Source organism: Muntiacus reevesi, chromosome 6 (assembly GCF_963930625.1).
Source record: "Muntiacus reevesi chromosome 6, mMunRee1.1, whole genome shotgun sequence".
In the NCBI taxonomy this organism is placed as follows: Eukaryota; Metazoa; Chordata; class Mammalia; order Artiodactyla; family Cervidae; genus Muntiacus; species Muntiacus reevesi.
This window is the reverse complement of record NC_089254.1, coordinates 31,895,670-31,914,004: the sequence shown is the minus strand read 5'-3', so window position 1 is coordinate 31,914,004 and position 18,335 is coordinate 31,895,670. Positions and strand designations below refer to the sequence as shown.

The 18,335-nt window shown below is 40.3% G+C and overlaps 1 protein-coding gene across 1 annotated transcript in view; it reads left to right on the top strand.

Moving 5' to 3' along the window:
• GRM3 (glutamate metabotropic receptor 3) overlaps positions 1–16,181 on the top strand; it is a 93,528-nt gene extending 77,347 nt beyond the window's left edge. Inside the window, exons 4-5 of the mRNA XM_065939642.1 lie at positions 3,982–4,156; positions 16,108–16,181. Coding sequence (XP_065795714.1) covers positions 3,982–4,156; positions 16,108–16,181 — 249 coding nt within the window. The remainder of the gene's footprint in view (positions 1–3,981; positions 4,157–16,107) is intronic.
• Positions 16,182–18,335: the final 2,154 nt, after the last annotated feature.

Below are 18,335 nucleotides of genomic sequence, written 5' to 3'. Positions count from 1 at the left end.
TGTGAGGTTTCTCTTTTCATGGTCAGCGTAGTCACATGTCCCTGCATCTTTTATGTGAAAAAGAGTGGAACTTTCTGCCCATCAAGGACCCGAATCAGGATAGGGAGGAAATCCACCCCATGCCCAGAGGAGAGTCAGCAACAATTTCAGTACTGGTGCAGCAGCTCTATCTAAACCCACTTCCTGTTACTCAGCCTGCGACCCCATCCCTCAAATCTTCTTCATCGATGGCAATAAAGTAGAGCACTCTTTATTGCCTGGATGACCACATAGTTGGGTCAACCTGTTTGCTACAGATTCTCTGGACTTCTCTCGAGGCCTGTTAATCAGCCCACATTTCCTCTTTGAGAAAACCTTTCCAATCTCAATGTCAGAGCTGTCAAAGACCATAAAGTCTGGATTTTACTCAACTTATTCTAACTTACCATGCTAGCCTGCCACAGTTTTGTGGACACTGACACAAAGGACTTTATAACTCAAAGTAACAGCAGTAGCTGGGAGTTTAGCCCTGGCTCTGGTTCCCTGAGCCTACTTCCTGAAGGCTAGGCAAAGGAGACTGTAACTACCGCATAGTCAGTGGTAGCATTACCTGGAGGAACTGTGAGATTAGGGAACCTGAGTCTTCTCTAATGGATGATATGCTGGTCCCTTGTTTCACAGGCACTATCTCCATCTCTTAAGGCTCTTTGCAATAAAAATCCCTTGAAAAGAAAGTCCAGAACAATGGCAATCAGAGCCACTGCTTGAAAGATATAGAAGCCCAAGAGAATGTAGAGGATTATCTTCCAAAAGAACAAACAGAACTTGCTATTGGACTGGAAATGTGGGTTTAAGGGAAATGGAAAAATTAAGGATGACTCTCAGGTTTGGGGCTGCACAGTTGGGTGGCATTTGGTGTCACTTAAATGGAGACACTTGGAGGAGAGGATCAAGTTCTGCTTACAGATTCATTCTGATTTGCCTACTACATATCCACGATATGCCAAGATGGCAGTTGAGTGTATAGGTCTGGAAGCCCAGAAGATAAGTTGGAACTAGTACTACATATGTGAATATCATCCACAAAGGAAGTACTTATACCCTGGAACTCAATGAGATGGTGAAGGAAAGAGTGTCCAAAACTGAGTTCTGAAACACTCCAGCACTTAGAGCTCAGGTAGAAGAGAAAAAAGTTAGCAAAGGAAACTCAGATGAGGAACTGTCAGTGAAGGAAGGATGTATCCAGGAAGTGGTTAACCATGTCAGGTGTTGCTAGGAGCTTGAGGAAAATGAAAACAGAGCAGCATGAACTGGGAATGTTCAAAGATGCGGGACAAATAATTATATGTAAATGCAGACTTTTTAATAGTGTGATTTATAGAAGGAATTGGGCAACTGAAACTATGAAGCTAATACTTGGGTTTTGAAAAAAAATTAAAAGGTACCTTTTAATTTTGCAGCATAAACTGTGACCAAAATGCACCTTTAGTTTTGCCTCTCATTGCTCCCTTAGTAGTGAGTAAGAGTAATCACACCCCAGCACTGGATGGAAATCCCAGTGGGTAGAACCAAAACACAGGGTGTTCGCCATGTAAGGCACCATGTTAGTGTTGGGACAGAACAGGTGACAATGCTCCAGAGGCCCATGAGTCTGTGCGCCCGTAGGTAACATGAGGTCCTACAATAATTTTCAGTGGGAAATAGTCTACTAGGAATTCAAATGCCTTATCCATGTAATTATCAAAACCATATCATGACTTAACATTCAACCTTATTTTCTCCTGCAGTCCAGCCTGCCTTAGAGCTGTAGCAGTCAGTTTCCCCTTTCTCCCAGCTCATAGTTCCCAGTCCACCAGTTGCTGTTACCCCTCAGCTCTGGTTAAAGAGTAACAAGGAAGAAGTAGGACAGTTCTTAATGTAACAGGATGGCTTTATGATCTTTGAGTCCCCAGTGGCTAAAGACACATCTTTGGGATAATCTGGAAGATGATTAAAGGATGTTTTCATGTGATTATCAGAAATTTCCTGCTGTTTTTTTTCCCTGCAGGTCCTTGAGTGAGTTGGCTGGCAATTTTCTACTCTAACTTGTCACACTTAGGCCCAGAACATCCAGCTGTTCTCCCTCCAGCCTCCTTCCCATCCTAGGAAAGACTCCAGGCCCCTCCACACGGGTCCTAGATTCCCCCCGATGGTTCTCTAGCCCACGGCTCATCTTGTCCAGCATCCCACTCACATAGCCTCTGCTTTGATAAATTCTTAAAGGGCTATTTCAACACACTCGCCAGTCTCCTTGCTGTGGTACAAAAGTAACTGGCCATTTCTCACCTAGGAATCAGGCTCCCAGGCAGAAGATCTTCCCTCCACAGAAAAAATGTCAAACCTTCTGTGAACGGCCACACCGATGCCCTTCTCTGTAGACTTTCAGTGAGGAGATGGGTACAATCCCCCTCTAGTAGAGAGGATATGGAATTCCCAGTAGAACTTTGTGCAAGCTCTTCTCACAAAAGCCTTCCTCCTCCTCTCCTTGTAATGTCTTAAAACATGTGATGAGCTTCACATTTATAGAAGTGTTTTTAGAAAAGGTTTGGAAAACGTGCATATTTGAACCTGTCTCACCCTCAGGGGAAAACTGGCCCCTCTCATACTGGCCCACAGTCAGACCCGAGGCAGGAAGAACAGTTCTAATAACATGTTTTATATATCTGTGTAAAAAAATTGTGCTAGTAATGGACTTGCCATGAATAACATAGTTATGATTGATCAAGGCTTTCCATCGTGGAATTAGACAGTAGACTTTTCTGAGAAGTTAAAGGAGCCTGAAATTGGGGACCAAGTTTGGAGAGCGCTGGAGTGGTTAGGGGAGCAGGAGCTTTAAGACAGTAAGGAGAGATTTACTTTCAGCAATTAAAGTAAAACCAGATTCTGAAGAGTTATGAAATACATGTAACCTGATTTTCAAAAAATCAGAAACAGAAAGAAATCTAAAATGATGTGGCTCTTCTAGTTAATTGTTCAGTCTTCAGTTTTCCTTGATTATAGAAGAAGGTCAGACACTTTGGGGCATGAGAAATTATTGCTATCTGGTAATAGCATCGCCTGAAGAAGAAGGAAAAAGAACTCTAAAATGACTCTAGGATTTACCATAGGAACTGATAGAAGAAATAATTAATTGCCATTTTTCATACTAAGAGTGATTAAATATGTAGAATCTAATTTGGGATTTTCCAGAAAAATCTATGGGAGCTGAAGCCAGGACAAATGAGAAGATCAGAGAAGATGAAGAGTGGAGGCAAGAGAATGAAGAGAGATGATAAAACCTAGTTCTGAGGTTTGCTTTCAGGGGCAGCAAAGGGATAAAGGGAACATTCCTTCTTTGAAAGAAAGGGAAAACAAAGATGAACTAGTGAGTATCTGATGTATCAAAATTCCAGAGAGATGTTAATGAAATGATTTAAGAGTAGGTACCTAGAAGAAAATTGACAGTGTCCCCCACTATTGAGTAAGGAAACCAAGAGCAGATAGGCAGCACTCCCAGCATGAAAGAGACAGAAATATGAAACAGGATCAAATTTGTTCTTAATATAGTAAACCTTAAACAAACCAAGTTGATTAACTCAAACCATCAGACATCAGGTCACTCCATCAGTTAGTACTGTTATTTTACTACTTAAGATTCTGACTTCAGTGGCTCTGCAGAAGTATCTATTATACAAATATAATGAAGAAAACAAACCAAACGAGAAAGTCCATGGGAAGTCTTGGCAAGCCTTGAGGAACACCCATCACAAAGAGTGTTTGCTTACAAATCCTCAGCAATGGTTCCCTGTGGATCCCAGGCTCAGAATATTCAACATAATTGCTGTATTGGTTTGGCCAGAATAAGAACAGAACTGTAGATGATCTGGTTTTCTCAGTTGGCTCCTTTTTTGTAGCATTCTCTTGAGTTGACCACTGTATTGAATTTATAGCCAAGATACTTAACTAGGCAACCTTTTCTTGTAGGTGCAGACAACGACGATGTGCATCTCTGTTAGCCTGAGTGGCTTCGTGGTCCTGGGCTGTTTGTTTGCGCCTAAGGTGCACATCATCCTGTTTCAACCCCAGAAGAATGTGGTCACGCACAGGCTGCACTTGAACAGGTTCAGTGTCAGTGGGACTGGGACCACGTATTCTCACTGTAAGTATGGCGCTTGACACGGACCCCTTCAAACATAGCACTGTGGTGGGGAGCAGGCTGGGAGGGGGAACGGCGGGCATAGACCAAACAGACAACACGTGTCCACCCCATAACCAATCTCAATTCAGTTTTAAAAAGTGCTGGTTTAATCACTGTGTGCCAGGTACTGTGCTGGGTGCTAACAACACAATGACCAGTGGGAGAGGGCAAGTTTCCATATTCAGTCTAGCTGAGATGACCGCCATTAAATCCATGACCACAGCTGGGATTTCTAACGATGTTGTGGACTCAGACAACCAAATTTCTAGTCCAACCAGTTCAGTAGTGAACCTTGAGCACATCACTTTACTGCTTCCTTCCTTAGGTGGTCTGGGAAGTGCTCTATAAAGTGTTTTGTGTCACATAGATGCTGAAGGTGCTTCATAAAAATTAAAAGAGGAAAATAAACAAATAAGATGGAAAATGTAACATCCTAAATACCCACTTGGAAGTTCAAAGTACCTCCTTTAACATGAGCATGATAAAGTTTCTAAGAATCTCTACAGCAAGGAAACCTGTTTCATTCTGTTATTTGCAGTTTCTTAAAAGTATCTGACCACAAGAAGACCAACTCACATCCCATGGAATACATCTTGGAAAATTTGGACTAGATCTACCTCCTATTACAAATACACAATGTTTTTTTCAGCTGACAACCAGCTGAGAAAGCAGTGTGAACTGAAGGATACCAGGATAACTCCCCATTAGAATTCTCTCTCCTCTTAGTCTGCAAATATCTGAAACTATCCTTAGAGAATCATTTAATTCTTTAGAGTCATCCAAAGCACAAATGTACCTAAAGGGGACAACCTTTTAAGCCATTTTCAGCTAATCCATGGTATGAAGTAGGAGAAATTCACTGACAGAAGGATGAAGAAGGGGAAGTGTGGGGGAGAAGGGCTGAAAGGGACAGAGACAAATGACTACTTCACAATTTTGCCCCAAGCCGATTAGAAAGAAAACTTCAAAATAGCTCAACATCACAGAGTGAGCAATCGCATTAGTGCCCCAGTTTCTTCAACAACATACAGAATTTTACAGTGCAGTCCTTTCCCTAGCAAACAAAGGGAAGACTGAGAGCTGCCAGCACCTTTCGGGGACACGCTGAGTATACCACACCTCCCCAGTCTCAGCTGCTATAGAGATGGACACCTTATTTATTTTCAGCTTAATTTCCAGGTGTCACAATGGCTGAGTCCCAGGACCTGGTAAAACCTGTGACATCATTTTCCTTGGCCCTTAAAGAAACGTGCTTATTTCTTGAGCAAATAAATCTCTTGTCTAGCAGCCAAACTATAACAGTTAATCCAGACAGGTAAAAGCTGGCATATAACTAATAATAATAACTAGTAGAAACAAAAACAGTAATGGAGCTAAGAGGAACTATCATTTATCATTTCCTTTGTGCTGGGCATTGTGCTAAATACTTCATACACGTGTACACACATGATATAGCTTATTTCATGCTCACAACTCTAGGAGATAAAGAAACCTATCCGCGTAGCATTGGAAAAGATTTTCAGTCAGAAAGTTGAAAATGTGCTGATTGTAACCAGATATATTTGATAAGGTCCTCTAATACTGAGAAGAGCTCAGAAAAGAATTCACTGGTGAACAGGAATAAATGATTGTTGCTTTAAAAAAAAAAAAAAAAAAAAGAAACCTATCCGAGGTCACACATATTGAAAGTGGCAGAACCAGAACTTAGAGACGGTTTCTCCAATCTCCAAGTGCACCACTGCATGGTTCTACTTCAAACAGGAAATTTCCCATGGATGAGGTACATGGCAGGCTTTCAAGGGAAAACAAAAGAAAGGTTACCTAGGCTGTGCAGCATGATTTACCTCTGGGTGAAAAGAGTCTTGTTGAAAGCTTAGAACTCTTGGTTGTTATTAAAACAAGTTATCAAAATCCCCAAGTCTCTCACAGACATTTTTTCAAATCTCATACATCCAAACCTCAGTAATTTAGAAATGGTGGCATTTTCTGATGCAAAGTCTAGGAATTAATAAATTCCTGAAGAGGTAACAAAGGCACTTTACCCAATCAAGTCTGTCCTCAGAATTTCAGAAACATTCATTGACACAAAAACAATGCGACGCAGCTACCATGGACGCGCTCCGGCTGTCACTCACTGTCTAATCTGCTAGCAGCCCAGCCAAGTACTTCAGCATAGATGTCACCAGCCCAGCATTTTAGGACCGTTTTGTTACTCAGTGAAATTTCATTTGTTTATCTTTTAATAAGTCTAAATTTAGACCTCATGCATGAGTCCCCATGACTTTCCTCTAATTAATCCAAATTAATTAAGGGGCATTAAAGCAACAAAGTGAAGTACTTTTGTCATGTTTCCAGGCAATTTCAAAGTGCATAAGTAACAAATCCATTGATTTTTTTACTTATAATTCTTTATCTTTTACTCACAATAGTTTTATATTTGTAGACTCATTTTACCCCATGAATACTGGACATCACGAGTTCTATTTTATAGCAAGGAAATAAGAGACGTCACTTCTCGATGATACGCAAGGATTCAAGCACTGACAACAGATTTTCTGATTTGTGATTAGTATCCTTCCCATTTTAATACATTGGAACCTCTTCATGAAATCCATTCAATCATTAAATGCTTGAATGCCTTCTGTACACCAGAAATTTCTAAGCACCTGTGTACACAATGAATAGGATGGAATCCCTGGTCCCAGGAAGCTTAGTGTCTAGGGCAGTGTTTTTCGTGCTATAGAATGTAATCCATGAATGGGTCATGAAATTGATTTGGTAGGTTTGACCAGCATTTTTTAAAAGAAAATATAAAGTATCTTAGAGTGTATCACATGTAATGGTGTAAACAGCATTTCATGAAGTTTGCTCAGGTTTATATATGGGTACCCAGGTTCAGGTAAAACATTTATTTCTATGAATTGCCATCAGACAAATTTGAAAGCCATTGATCTATGGAATCTAGTTATAAGTATAAACATGCTACTGACCCACTGTGGTGAAAATCTGAGCAATTGGTTTAACATCTCAGTGCCTGTTTCCTCCATTATAGATTCAGTTCAGTTAATATTCATTTCACTCCTAAATACTGGGAAGTATGTTTTTTAAGTAATCAAGAAAATCCTTAAACTGTTCTGAGTTCATTAAGTAAAGCATATGCTTTTCTTAAGTTGTACATAATTTATATTCTTCTGGTGAGTATTTGCAAGCATGTTATTCCATTGGGTTATTGATACCAATATTGCTGCTGACTTTCTGACTTACTTCCTTCAGAGATAAAAACAAAAACCCCATGTATGGATGAGAGTAAGCTTGTATAGCAACAAAGTTACCCTCAGAGAGACACATTTAGTTACCCATCCCCACATAACAAACCTCCCCCCAAATTTAGAGGTTTAAAAGAAAGCCCTTTTATTATGTCTCTTGGTTTTGTGGGTCAGGAATTCGGGCAGGGCTGGACTGAGCAGTGATTGCTCAGATTTTCACCATAGTGGGTCAGGGAATGGCATCATTTTGAGGGAGACAAGCTGGGTGAATATGTGAGGTTTCACACCATAAAACCTATAGGGCCTGTGCAGGTTAGAATGTTGTTGACACTAATATGAGTTTGCATCAGCATAAACTGGGGGGAGAAGAGAGAAATGGAGTGTGCCCAATAGCCTTCAGAGCTATTATGTACCCAGACATGGTCCTACGGGAATGTGTAGTTCTCTTGCTCATGGTGATCATTCAAATATATGTATGTCATTATCATTAAGATCAGTCAAGAGGCTTCTGCTAACTAATGATGCCCAGATTTGGGTCCCAGAGGAGCCATGGGCATATGGAGATTCATTTTTTTCTGCCAAAACCTTATTCAGAAAGTCACTTGTTTAAGTGGTAATGTGCGAACAGCTCAATTAATAGAATTATTCATTATTACTAAGAATTTGCACATAATAAAAAGAAAGCAGTAGTCTAAAAAGATCAAGGGAGGGACTTCCCTGGCAGTCCAGTGGTTAAGATTTCACCTTTCAAGGCAGAGGGTGAAGGTTCAATCCTGCACCCAATATTGGGAGCTAAGGTTCCATATGCCTCAGGGCCAAAAATAACAAAACCCTGCCAAAAGTGAATTATAACAAATTCAATAAAGACTTTTAAAAAATGGCCCACATCAAACAAAAATCTTTTAATAAAATAAAATGGCAAGGGGAACAGTCTTCTAGCATCATGGATCTATAGCAAGAGAAAGTAACTGCATGAGAGCCAGATTTTGTACTTATCAGTGGTCAAGCTTTGAAGATACCCCAGTTGGCGGGGGCAAGCTACTATTCAACGCTGAATAGCACTTTATAAAAGAAGAAAAGCACATAATACCAAGTGTCTTCTCTACACTGATAGTTCAGAAAAACAGAATAACATACCTGCACTCTACAGTTCAGGGGGTCTCATAACAACTGGCCAGCAAATTAGGAAGTTGTTTGGCAACCCACACTGAAGTGACGGTCTTCTTTGCCACAGGCATAAGTATATTATAAACATAAATCCTCTCTGACCAATGTAGAAAGAGCCTATTGTTTTCAGCAAGTTAAGCCATTTGCTTCAGGCAGAATACACCTAGTGCATCCAAATCAGATAGACGTCAATACATTTTCCCTTAAGAAAGCCAAGTCCACAGCACTGCTGAAAACCTCTTTCTATTGCCTTTCTCTCCCTCATTGAGGAAGGGACGATAGTCTCCATCTGTAATAGGTAACCCCATACACATCAGGGAACTGATGTTTAATACCTCTCCTTTCACTTGACATTTCCCTTTACTTGTCTCACAACCACTCTTACACAACCTTTAAATCATTTTCTCTTTACTTCTACTATTTTCCTAGGTTTTCCCCAAGTAACTATAGCCCACCTCCTTTAATACAGAGACTGGAGCTGCAAGGGATGATATGGATCATTTATTCTAACAAACACATTTATACGAGAAAACCAAGGTCCCATCTATTAGGTACTTTATGGAATTTGATCAGTGAAGTCTTAGATAAAACTCTCAAAAGCTTCTCTGTGGCTCCTCTGGCCTCTCTGGAGTTTCTGCCTCGGTTCGGTCACAGAATTCATCTCAGAGACCATTCTCACACTGAGACTCTTAGCATCTGCAAATTCAGTGATTTTTTTTTTTTTTTTAAGTTCAAAGCATTCTCTTAAGCACAGCACATCTTGTTCTAACGGCATGGGTGCAGACGTGTGTTCCTCTCCAAAACCCACACCAAGGAGTTCAGCGCCATAAGTCATGTCTCTCTGAAAGCCCTGTGATCACCACACCCTGGCTGCACACAGACCAGGTGACAGATTCCAAAAGGGCTACCCACAAAGTTTCTTAGAAAACCTGATTTGATGAAGACAAAGGAATATAATTAACGGTGACCCTCTCTAAATGTCTATGTCAGAGATATAATTTCTCCCATTAACATAGTTTTTTAAAAGTCTCACTTTCTTGAATTAAGTTGCGTTGTATAGTTTCTCTTCTATATTGTATATTAGAACGGAACATAGACACAGCAGTTCAAAGAAAGTTCCTGAACCAGAGAGTTTAGTATTGTATGAGGGATACTTATAGTCATATGCATTTCCATGTAAGCCCAAATTTATTAATGCCTTTAAGAACAGTGTACCATGTTCAGAACTCTGCACATATGTCAATGAAAAAGAAAATATGTATTTAGTCAAATACTGTCCATACATTGATCCTAAATGATCAATACCTTAAAACAAAGCAAAGGGTCTAACATCAATTTATATCCTATTTCATCTACTTCTTTTACATTTTAAGTGAAATTCTCTAGAGAACATCCATAAATGGAGATATCTGTATGCCTATAGCAGGAAAATGCCTACTCATATGGAAAAAAAATTTTTAACATTTCTACCTCACCTGGAGTAATTGCAAAGGCTTTGGGAGAGGAAACACTAACCAAGTAAATGTGACCAATCTGATGGATAATACACACTTGGATTGAAGAAATTTGTGCCCAAGCTCAGCTCTAGGCACCGTGGTCATGGATGAAACAGACCAACTGTATACTCATGATGCTTGCATTCTCATTAAGTAAGGTGGGGCACAGAGAAACCAATACTCCATAAGAACTCAGGTGTTGGTTGATAAGCAATGTGTAGAAAACAATAGGGCACACAGGCGAATAAGGCAGATGGGGAGTAGAATGTATTACTATTTTTATAAAGTGGGAGGAAGTGATAAGGTGATGCTGAGCAGAGTCATGAAGGAAATGAAAGAAGGGAGTTATGCTGATATCTGGGGAAATGACATTCCACACATGGGAAACAGCACATGCAAAGGGCCAAAGAGGCAATGAGCCTATAGGTAAATGGTGAAAAGGAGAGGAGATGAGGACAAAGATGGAGCAGATCCTTTAGGATTCTGGAGCTCATTGTAAGGACTTTTACTTTTCTACTGAAAGAACTGGGAAAACACTCGAAGGGTTTCATCAGAAGTGGCAAGACCTGACTTGAAAAGCATTGCTTTGGCTGTGTGGGCAGAATATAAGACAGGGAGCAGGCAGAGACCTACCTCATTTAGCAGGCTGCTGCCTAGCCCAGATGATGACTTAAATCAGGGTGGTAGCGATAGAAGCCAATACAGTGTGCAGATGCTGGGGACAATTGGAAGATGAGGCCATCAGGATCAGCTTCACAAGAAAGGAGGACTAATACCTGACATTATTTTAACAGAGTTTAAGCTTTCGACTTGGATCCCTAGATGTAGTAGCACTTACAGCTCCTATTCGTTGTTTGAATTAATTGTGAGTTTCTGATCCCAGCCTGAGAACACATTTGGATAAAAAAGAGGAAAAACAGATGTTTAGCAACTAAGAAGAAGGGAAAAGAACAAAAAATAAGTAGAACAGTACAAAAACTTCTTGAGTATTTTTATTTAGAGATAATTGTGCATCCGACTTTGGTATTTCTTGGGGGAGGGAAGTGAAGATAAAGGAACATAATTGGAAAGAAAACACGACAGCATTATGTGGCAAAATGGACTGAGGTATTAAGTTGAAGATCAAGTGGAATTTCTGTTGATAAGGTAATTAAGTTGTATCATGGGTTCTATTTTCTCTTTCCATGAATCTTGTCTCATAAGAAATGAATCACTAAATGAAGCAATCTTTGCTTTCTTAAGTTCTAACTCCACATTTGGAAACTAACTCTTGAGTTTATAGAAAATAATTTCCTCTTCAAACTACTGGTAACAGTTGAAGACATTTTGGTCATAAAGGGAAAATTAAATTATTAATAATGGATTCTCTGTCTCCTACTGAGAAATTTCGACATAGCAAGGCTACCAAATGGTTGGCTAGCAGTGTCACATGTGCCCAGACAACATTATCAACACACGCACTTCTTTTGAAATGGGACCAAGGGGCCCTGGCACAAGTAAATTAAGGTGAAGAGTAAAACAAAAACAGGTCCAATAACAAAGCAGGAGGACAAGGCAACAGACAGTGAATGGAAATTGTATTCCATGACCATAGCAGTAAAATCTCTAAACAAGCAGACACACTGGGGGAAATTATTCAGGGTCACTGGGAGCAAGGAAATGGAACAGATGGAAACAGACTGGAATGTCTGTTCTATTTAAATGTTTATTTTTTTCCTAAGTCTGATGTATTACACAGAGTAACACGCTGATTTTCAGGAACCAAGTCTCAGCCACTAAACTGACTAACAGACTTGGCGTCCATAATAATCTATTAAATAAATATGTTTAACATTGATTGAGAGCCCAGTTACTCAGAAAAATTGGGTCATTTTCTCCAAAGCCTGGCCAGTCTCTGCATTACTGGTACAAGAAGAACGGATTTCATGGTGCTAGACAAGGCTGCCACTGGCTGCATTGATCTCTAAAGCTTCACCAACTTTTGTGAAGCAAAACATGCCTTTGATGGACATGAATGGTACTTCTGTGGTCAGCTGCAGAACTTATTAGGTCTTTTATAGCTTCAGTTTTCACTTTAAATAGCAAAAAGTACCATGTTAACCTAGAGTAACAGCAGCTACCCACTCCCAGGAAAGCCAAAAATAAGCCTGCACACTTCTTATTTCTGACAGAAAGGACAATTATAGAAATCTGCCTAACCGCACTTCATAAAATAGGCTAAACTTATGCCATTAAAAATCTTGTGAGAATTTCATTAGAATTGTAGAAAAGCTCATCACAAACATACACACACACGAAAATGACAATACTTTCCTCTTCCACATATTTTACTACCTTGGGGAATAACAGATGGACTAATACATGAGGCATATGTAAAATATTTATGAAAAGCAAAGTAATTGTGATGGTAAACTCATAAAACAGTAATTTCCTCTGCTATATTCAGCAGCATGTGCAAAAATGAGAATATCTTTTACATAATAAAAAATGCACTGACAAAAGCTACAGATGAAACAGTAAAAGCAAAGCAGAAAAATACAAGTTACAATCCCCTTTGATACACTAAAAAGTGTTTAGGAAAGAAATAAAACTGCAGTGTCTTGTGGGGTTTTTTTGCTGTTGTTATTCCTTGCAAGAAGACCCTGAATTTGCACTATCTTCCTCTCAAATAGTTTAGACATTCTAACATAGGGTGTTCCCTTTAAAGTCCCTATGAAGCAGGTAGATCATTTCAGATTACTCTGTAACATTCCATGATGACATTCACGTGATGCTTGGCAGAAGATTATGTGACACTAATAGTTTGAGAATTTTCCATGTGCCTACCTTTGCAGCCCATGTACTTCTTACCTACATGGTCAATATATACCCGATTTTTAAGAAATTAGAATGCAGTGAACAAGCAGATCGTAAGTGCACTCTTAAGATAGCATTCATCAAATTCCACAATAGCATGCGGAACACTGGAGTAGGTTTCTGATACCATCTTTAGAAATGCAGGTAGAAGGGATTAGACAGGTTCAAGGAGGACAGCAAGGAGCTAACACACTAATCCCTGGTTATGCTAGACGTACCCCCATGACACATCATTCCTTTTCGATCTCTGAAAATGAAAAGCCTTCACAGAAATAATAAAACTTGATCCTGGAAAAAATGAAGAGCTTAATCAAAATGTCAAAGGCAGTACTGCTATGGGAGGCTCACAGCCCAGCCAGTTCTCTGAAGCACAGTCGAGGCCACCGTGCGACTTGAGAAGGAGGAAGGCCAACTCGCTCCAAAACAAGGCCGCTCACAAGCCTCACATTTGCTGTCATTTCTTAAGGATAATAAATTATTTCCCCTGTTGAAATTTCCACTGGCTCCACCGTTTTTTGAAAGGCAACCATTCATGCAATCATTTGAAAAACTATTTATACAGTGTCTGTTACACAACCAGCAAGATGAATAAAATAATGAAAAAGACAAGCAGAGCCCCAGCATACTTTCTAGTCAAGAGTGTAAGACTTAAGATGCTAAGGGGGAAAAAAGGCCAGGGGAAAATTCAGTTTTAAGACTGGGTAACATGACAGAGAGTAACTGGTTGGTTACTTTAGACTAGATAGCTGGATGATAGCCTTTTCCAGAGGATGACATTTCACATGTGGATGACGAGGAGGAGCCAGATGTGTGATTAGGAGAAGGAATAATATTCCTGGTAGAAGCGACAGCTATTGCAAAAGGCCAGAAACTGAGAAACAGATATTCTGTATTAGAGAACAAAATCAAAAGGGGATGGGAGTCGGGGGAGGAGAGAATTAGATGAACTCAGAAAGCTAAGCAGGGTCTAAATCATGCTGAGATTTATAAACCAGAGTCAGGCGAACACAGAGAGGCCACGGGAGGTGCATATGTGGGTGACTTACATCTACAAATACACTGGCCACTGAAGAGAAAAAGCACTGCAGGGAAGCAAGGATGGACACAGGTAGCCCAGTGATGCGGCTGTTACAGCAGCCGAGAGAGAATGCTGGCCTGGCCCAGGGCCCTGGATTCAAACAGACAAGCAGCCGGAGGTGGAGACAGAGTCGACTGGACCTGATGATCGGTTTGACACGGGAGGAGAGAGAAAACAGGAAGGACGTGTAAATGGGAGACTTCTGGTTTGGATAACTGGCCGGATGGTGAGACTGTTCACTGAGAAAAGGAAGGCTAAACAGGGACAGGTCAAGAAATCAAAATTATGTGTTGGCCACCGGATTCTGAAATGTCTGTTAAACAGCCACGTGGAGATGCCAGGGAGACAGGTGGACACGAGGAAGCTGTAGAGAAAGGACACGCGGAGTGGCCAGGAGCACCGCCCTGCGTTTCCCGAGAACTGTGGCTTGAACTTCATTTCACCTTGTTCTTTCTCTTGCCTCATCTAGCTTTGATGAAGCAAGAATCAGATAAGTATATGTAGAAGCTTTGCAAAGAATAAATTAATGCCCTCACATTTATAATTATTATCATGCATCACCTTCCATCAAATATTTATCTGGTATGCACTGTGTCTTTACCATGGAAGCTTCAGGCAATGTAGATTATGCCATCCCTGTCCTCCAGGATATTCTAGCTTCTTGTGGGCTCACATGGTAAAGAAAACTGAGCCTCATTCTAAAAGGGGACAATCTCCAAAAGAGTTAGCACGTCACATGACTCCTCTGTAACCTTAGGCAGCCACACAGACTTGACTTTCTTTTTCTCTCACACACCAAGACAAATAGCACAGAATTGAGAGGCCGGAGTTTCCCTAGCAGGGTGTCTGCTGGCAGACTTCTAGTGCCCCAACTGTGGTGAATGTTCCCACACTGAGTGCCCCATAGTAGCAAATCTCACAATTAGCTTCCCCTTCATGTTTAAAGACATTTCTATGAAAAATGCAGTTTCATGAGGCAAGAATATTTCCACTGCAATAGTGAACATGAACACTTTAGCATGAAGTTAGTTTATTTGGTTAACTGAGAGAGCTATGTCTTTAAAGAATGAGACAGCTGACTGGGCAGCTTGACCTGGGCTGTGGTCAGGTAGCCAAGGAGATCAGCTCCTCTAGTGCAGAGCACGCCAGATGGACAGACCAAGGACAGGACGTCAGCAGTTCCCAAAGGGGATGTGAGGCCATTGCTAACTGATTCTCTTGGCCATGTTGTTTCATCCCATGGAGGATGGGGGTACTTGCTTTTGTTCTCATTTGGTAAAAGGAAAAAGCTTTCAGGGAGACATAAATATAACTTAGCTGTCTTTATATTTCCCACACACACACAAAAAAAATGTTCAAAACAAGTTCAGTTAGGAATTTCATCTAGGAAAATGATGACCCATAAAAAGAATGAATATTTGTATCCGTATTATACTCACACCCTGACACGGTCATCACTGTTGTCACTAATAGAAGCATCATCCCTTTGAAATGCCTTTATTTCTGCAAACTATTATGAAATTGAAGTTCTTACAACTCAGCTCTCACTAGAATTTTCACTGAGGTTATCCACTTGAAGAATGAAAACACGTGAAACCATTCTCAAAGGCAGTGGGTTCACAGATGACTCTTGGGTCCACAGAGTCATCCTGTCCATAGAGAACAAAATTAATTAAGGTATTGAAAATAATAACTTAACACTCTAAGTAAATTGCCATGCGTGTTCAACTTTACGCACCATATTTTAACCAGTTTGGAGATTACCAAAGTTAATTTTAAACCCACAAGTGACTTCTTTCAACAGTGATTATGCTTATCAACTCTCTCCAAGAGGTATGACATTAGCGGAGGTAAGATCCAGGATACACACGAATATTGTGCAGAGCACGTTTTGAAACTTGACCTGCTGCAGCATTAAATCACCTGGCATTTTCTAAAGCCAAGTTAAAATGAGTTTTCCACTAAATTTTAACTAGGATCTAGGATCGTCCATGCCAGTAGCTCTATGACCCCCTTGACTAATGCAGCATTTTCTGTCCTGTTTTCCAGCCTCTGCCAGCACATACGTGCCGACGGTGTGCAACGGCCGGGAAGTCCTCGACTCCACCACCTCATCTCTGTGATTGTGAATTGCAGTTCAGTTGTCGTGTTTTTAGGATATTAGATGAAAGTGCTCATGTGCAGCTCCAGAATGTGGAAACAGCAAACGAATACCCCTAGTACCTTTTTTTAGAAACAGTACAATAAATTATTTTTAAGGACTGTACAGTATATAGTGATGTGCTAGAACTTTTTAGACTGATTTTAGTGATTATTAATGATTCCTTAGAACCTGGAAATAACCCATTGTTTACAGAGCTGAGCACTGGTGACAGGGTCTGACAGGGTCAGTCTATTAGAAAATATGGTGGCAATATTAGATAACTTTTTTTCCTATGAAGTTTTTTGTAGGCCCTTGTTGTAACTAACTTAGGATGAGTTTCTATGTTGTATATTAAAGTTACATTATGTGTAACAGATTGTTTTTCTCAGCACAAAATCAAAAGCATCTGTATTAATGTAAAGATACTGAGAATAAAACCTTCAAGGTTTTCCAGCATGGTGGATAATGGCCTTGTTCTTACTTAACCATTCCAGGTAATTTGAATATGTTGATTTAGACCATTTCTATTTTATTGTTGGAGGAAATTTTCTAACTATGCTTCTCTTTACATCTGTTAATAGATACACTGAACACAAGTTTTACCCTGTAAGAGAACTGTAAGCATGTCTAGACTTCTTTGCAGATCTTTGCAGATCACATGATCAGAATTTGACTGATGACACCATAAATATCAGGTTATTACTGTGGCCAGACAATAATACCCTTAATGGTTTCTTTAAGCCACAACTGCAAGGCAGCCCTGAATTTGCCCAAATAGGTCTCTGAGGTGAGGAGAGAGTTCTTCCATTCCTATATTCTTCTGAATATCGAAACTGACCTGTCAGGGAAGGTTTGATGGCTCTCATTTCCCAAAACCACCTAAATTTCTAGCAAGGAGCCTGGAAAAGCATCCTGTTATTCCATTGGAAAATCACGCTGGTGGTTCACAGCTGAATGAGGCAATGAAAATGCAGGATATCTTCTTTTCCAAAGTCCCAAAAACAATGTTTAGGAGCATATAGACTTGTCACTAAACTTGAATATTTTACTAACCTAAATAAAGAAGCACACAGGGAAAGCATGGATAAGCTAAAATGGGGTCATTCTTACCAGTACTGTCCTATTTCTCCTGATAAGTCCTTGCATCACAAATCATTTATTAATGTAAAGAAATTACTGAGAATCTAACTATCTGCTAGGTCCTGCACCAGATACAATGGACAGGGCATGTATTTGTTTCCTGTAACTAATCTGACGACTTAACATGAACTCAGTGACTTAAAACAACGAAAACTGACTGTGCAGCTGCACCTTCTTGGCTATAGGGGAGGATTCATCCCATCCCTCTTCTAGTTTCTGGTGGTGGTCAGCTTCTTGACATCATATCACTCCAATCTCTGCAACCGTCTTCATGTCACATTCTCCTCTGTGTGTCTCTTATGAGGACACTTGTCATTGGATTTAGGGTACACCTGGATAATGCAGGATGATCTTATCTCAAGATCCTTAATTGCCTCTGCTAAGGCCCTTTTTTGAAATGAAATAACATTAGGATGTGTAACTTCTAGGGGGCCATGCTTCAACTCATGACAGGGGAGAAGAGCATTAACATGTACTTGCCTTTAAGAAGCATCAAGACTGGAAAATATGCTAATAAGGAGACTGCCACTGAGGGAGACAGTGAGAGGAAGGAAGAGGAGGCTATGAGGGACCCACAGGCTAAATAACCAGGACCTAGATAATCAAGATTGACACTATTTTTAAAATATCCACAAATAACGAGTAGGTACATAAAAGCCAATATGACTGGCCTTGAAGGAAATAAACTGAGGAGTCCTGTTAGCAATTCTCTACTTCCTTCTAGATGCCTTTGAATCAGCACCCTCATCAATGTGCCCAAAACTCAGCAGATGCTCAAAGACAACAGTGCAAACAGTTTCTAAATTCTCAGATTCAAAGAACATGGATGGGAAGGAGTGGGTGTGGCAGATTGGGTAACAGTACTTGTCAAAAAAGACACTAGATGTCAAAAAAGAACTCTGTTGTGACTGAAACTGGCAGGAGTACTAGATAGGTGTGCTCAGAATGAGTACCTGCTCAAAATCAAGGCTGAGGCAAGCCTGATGGCAGAGAA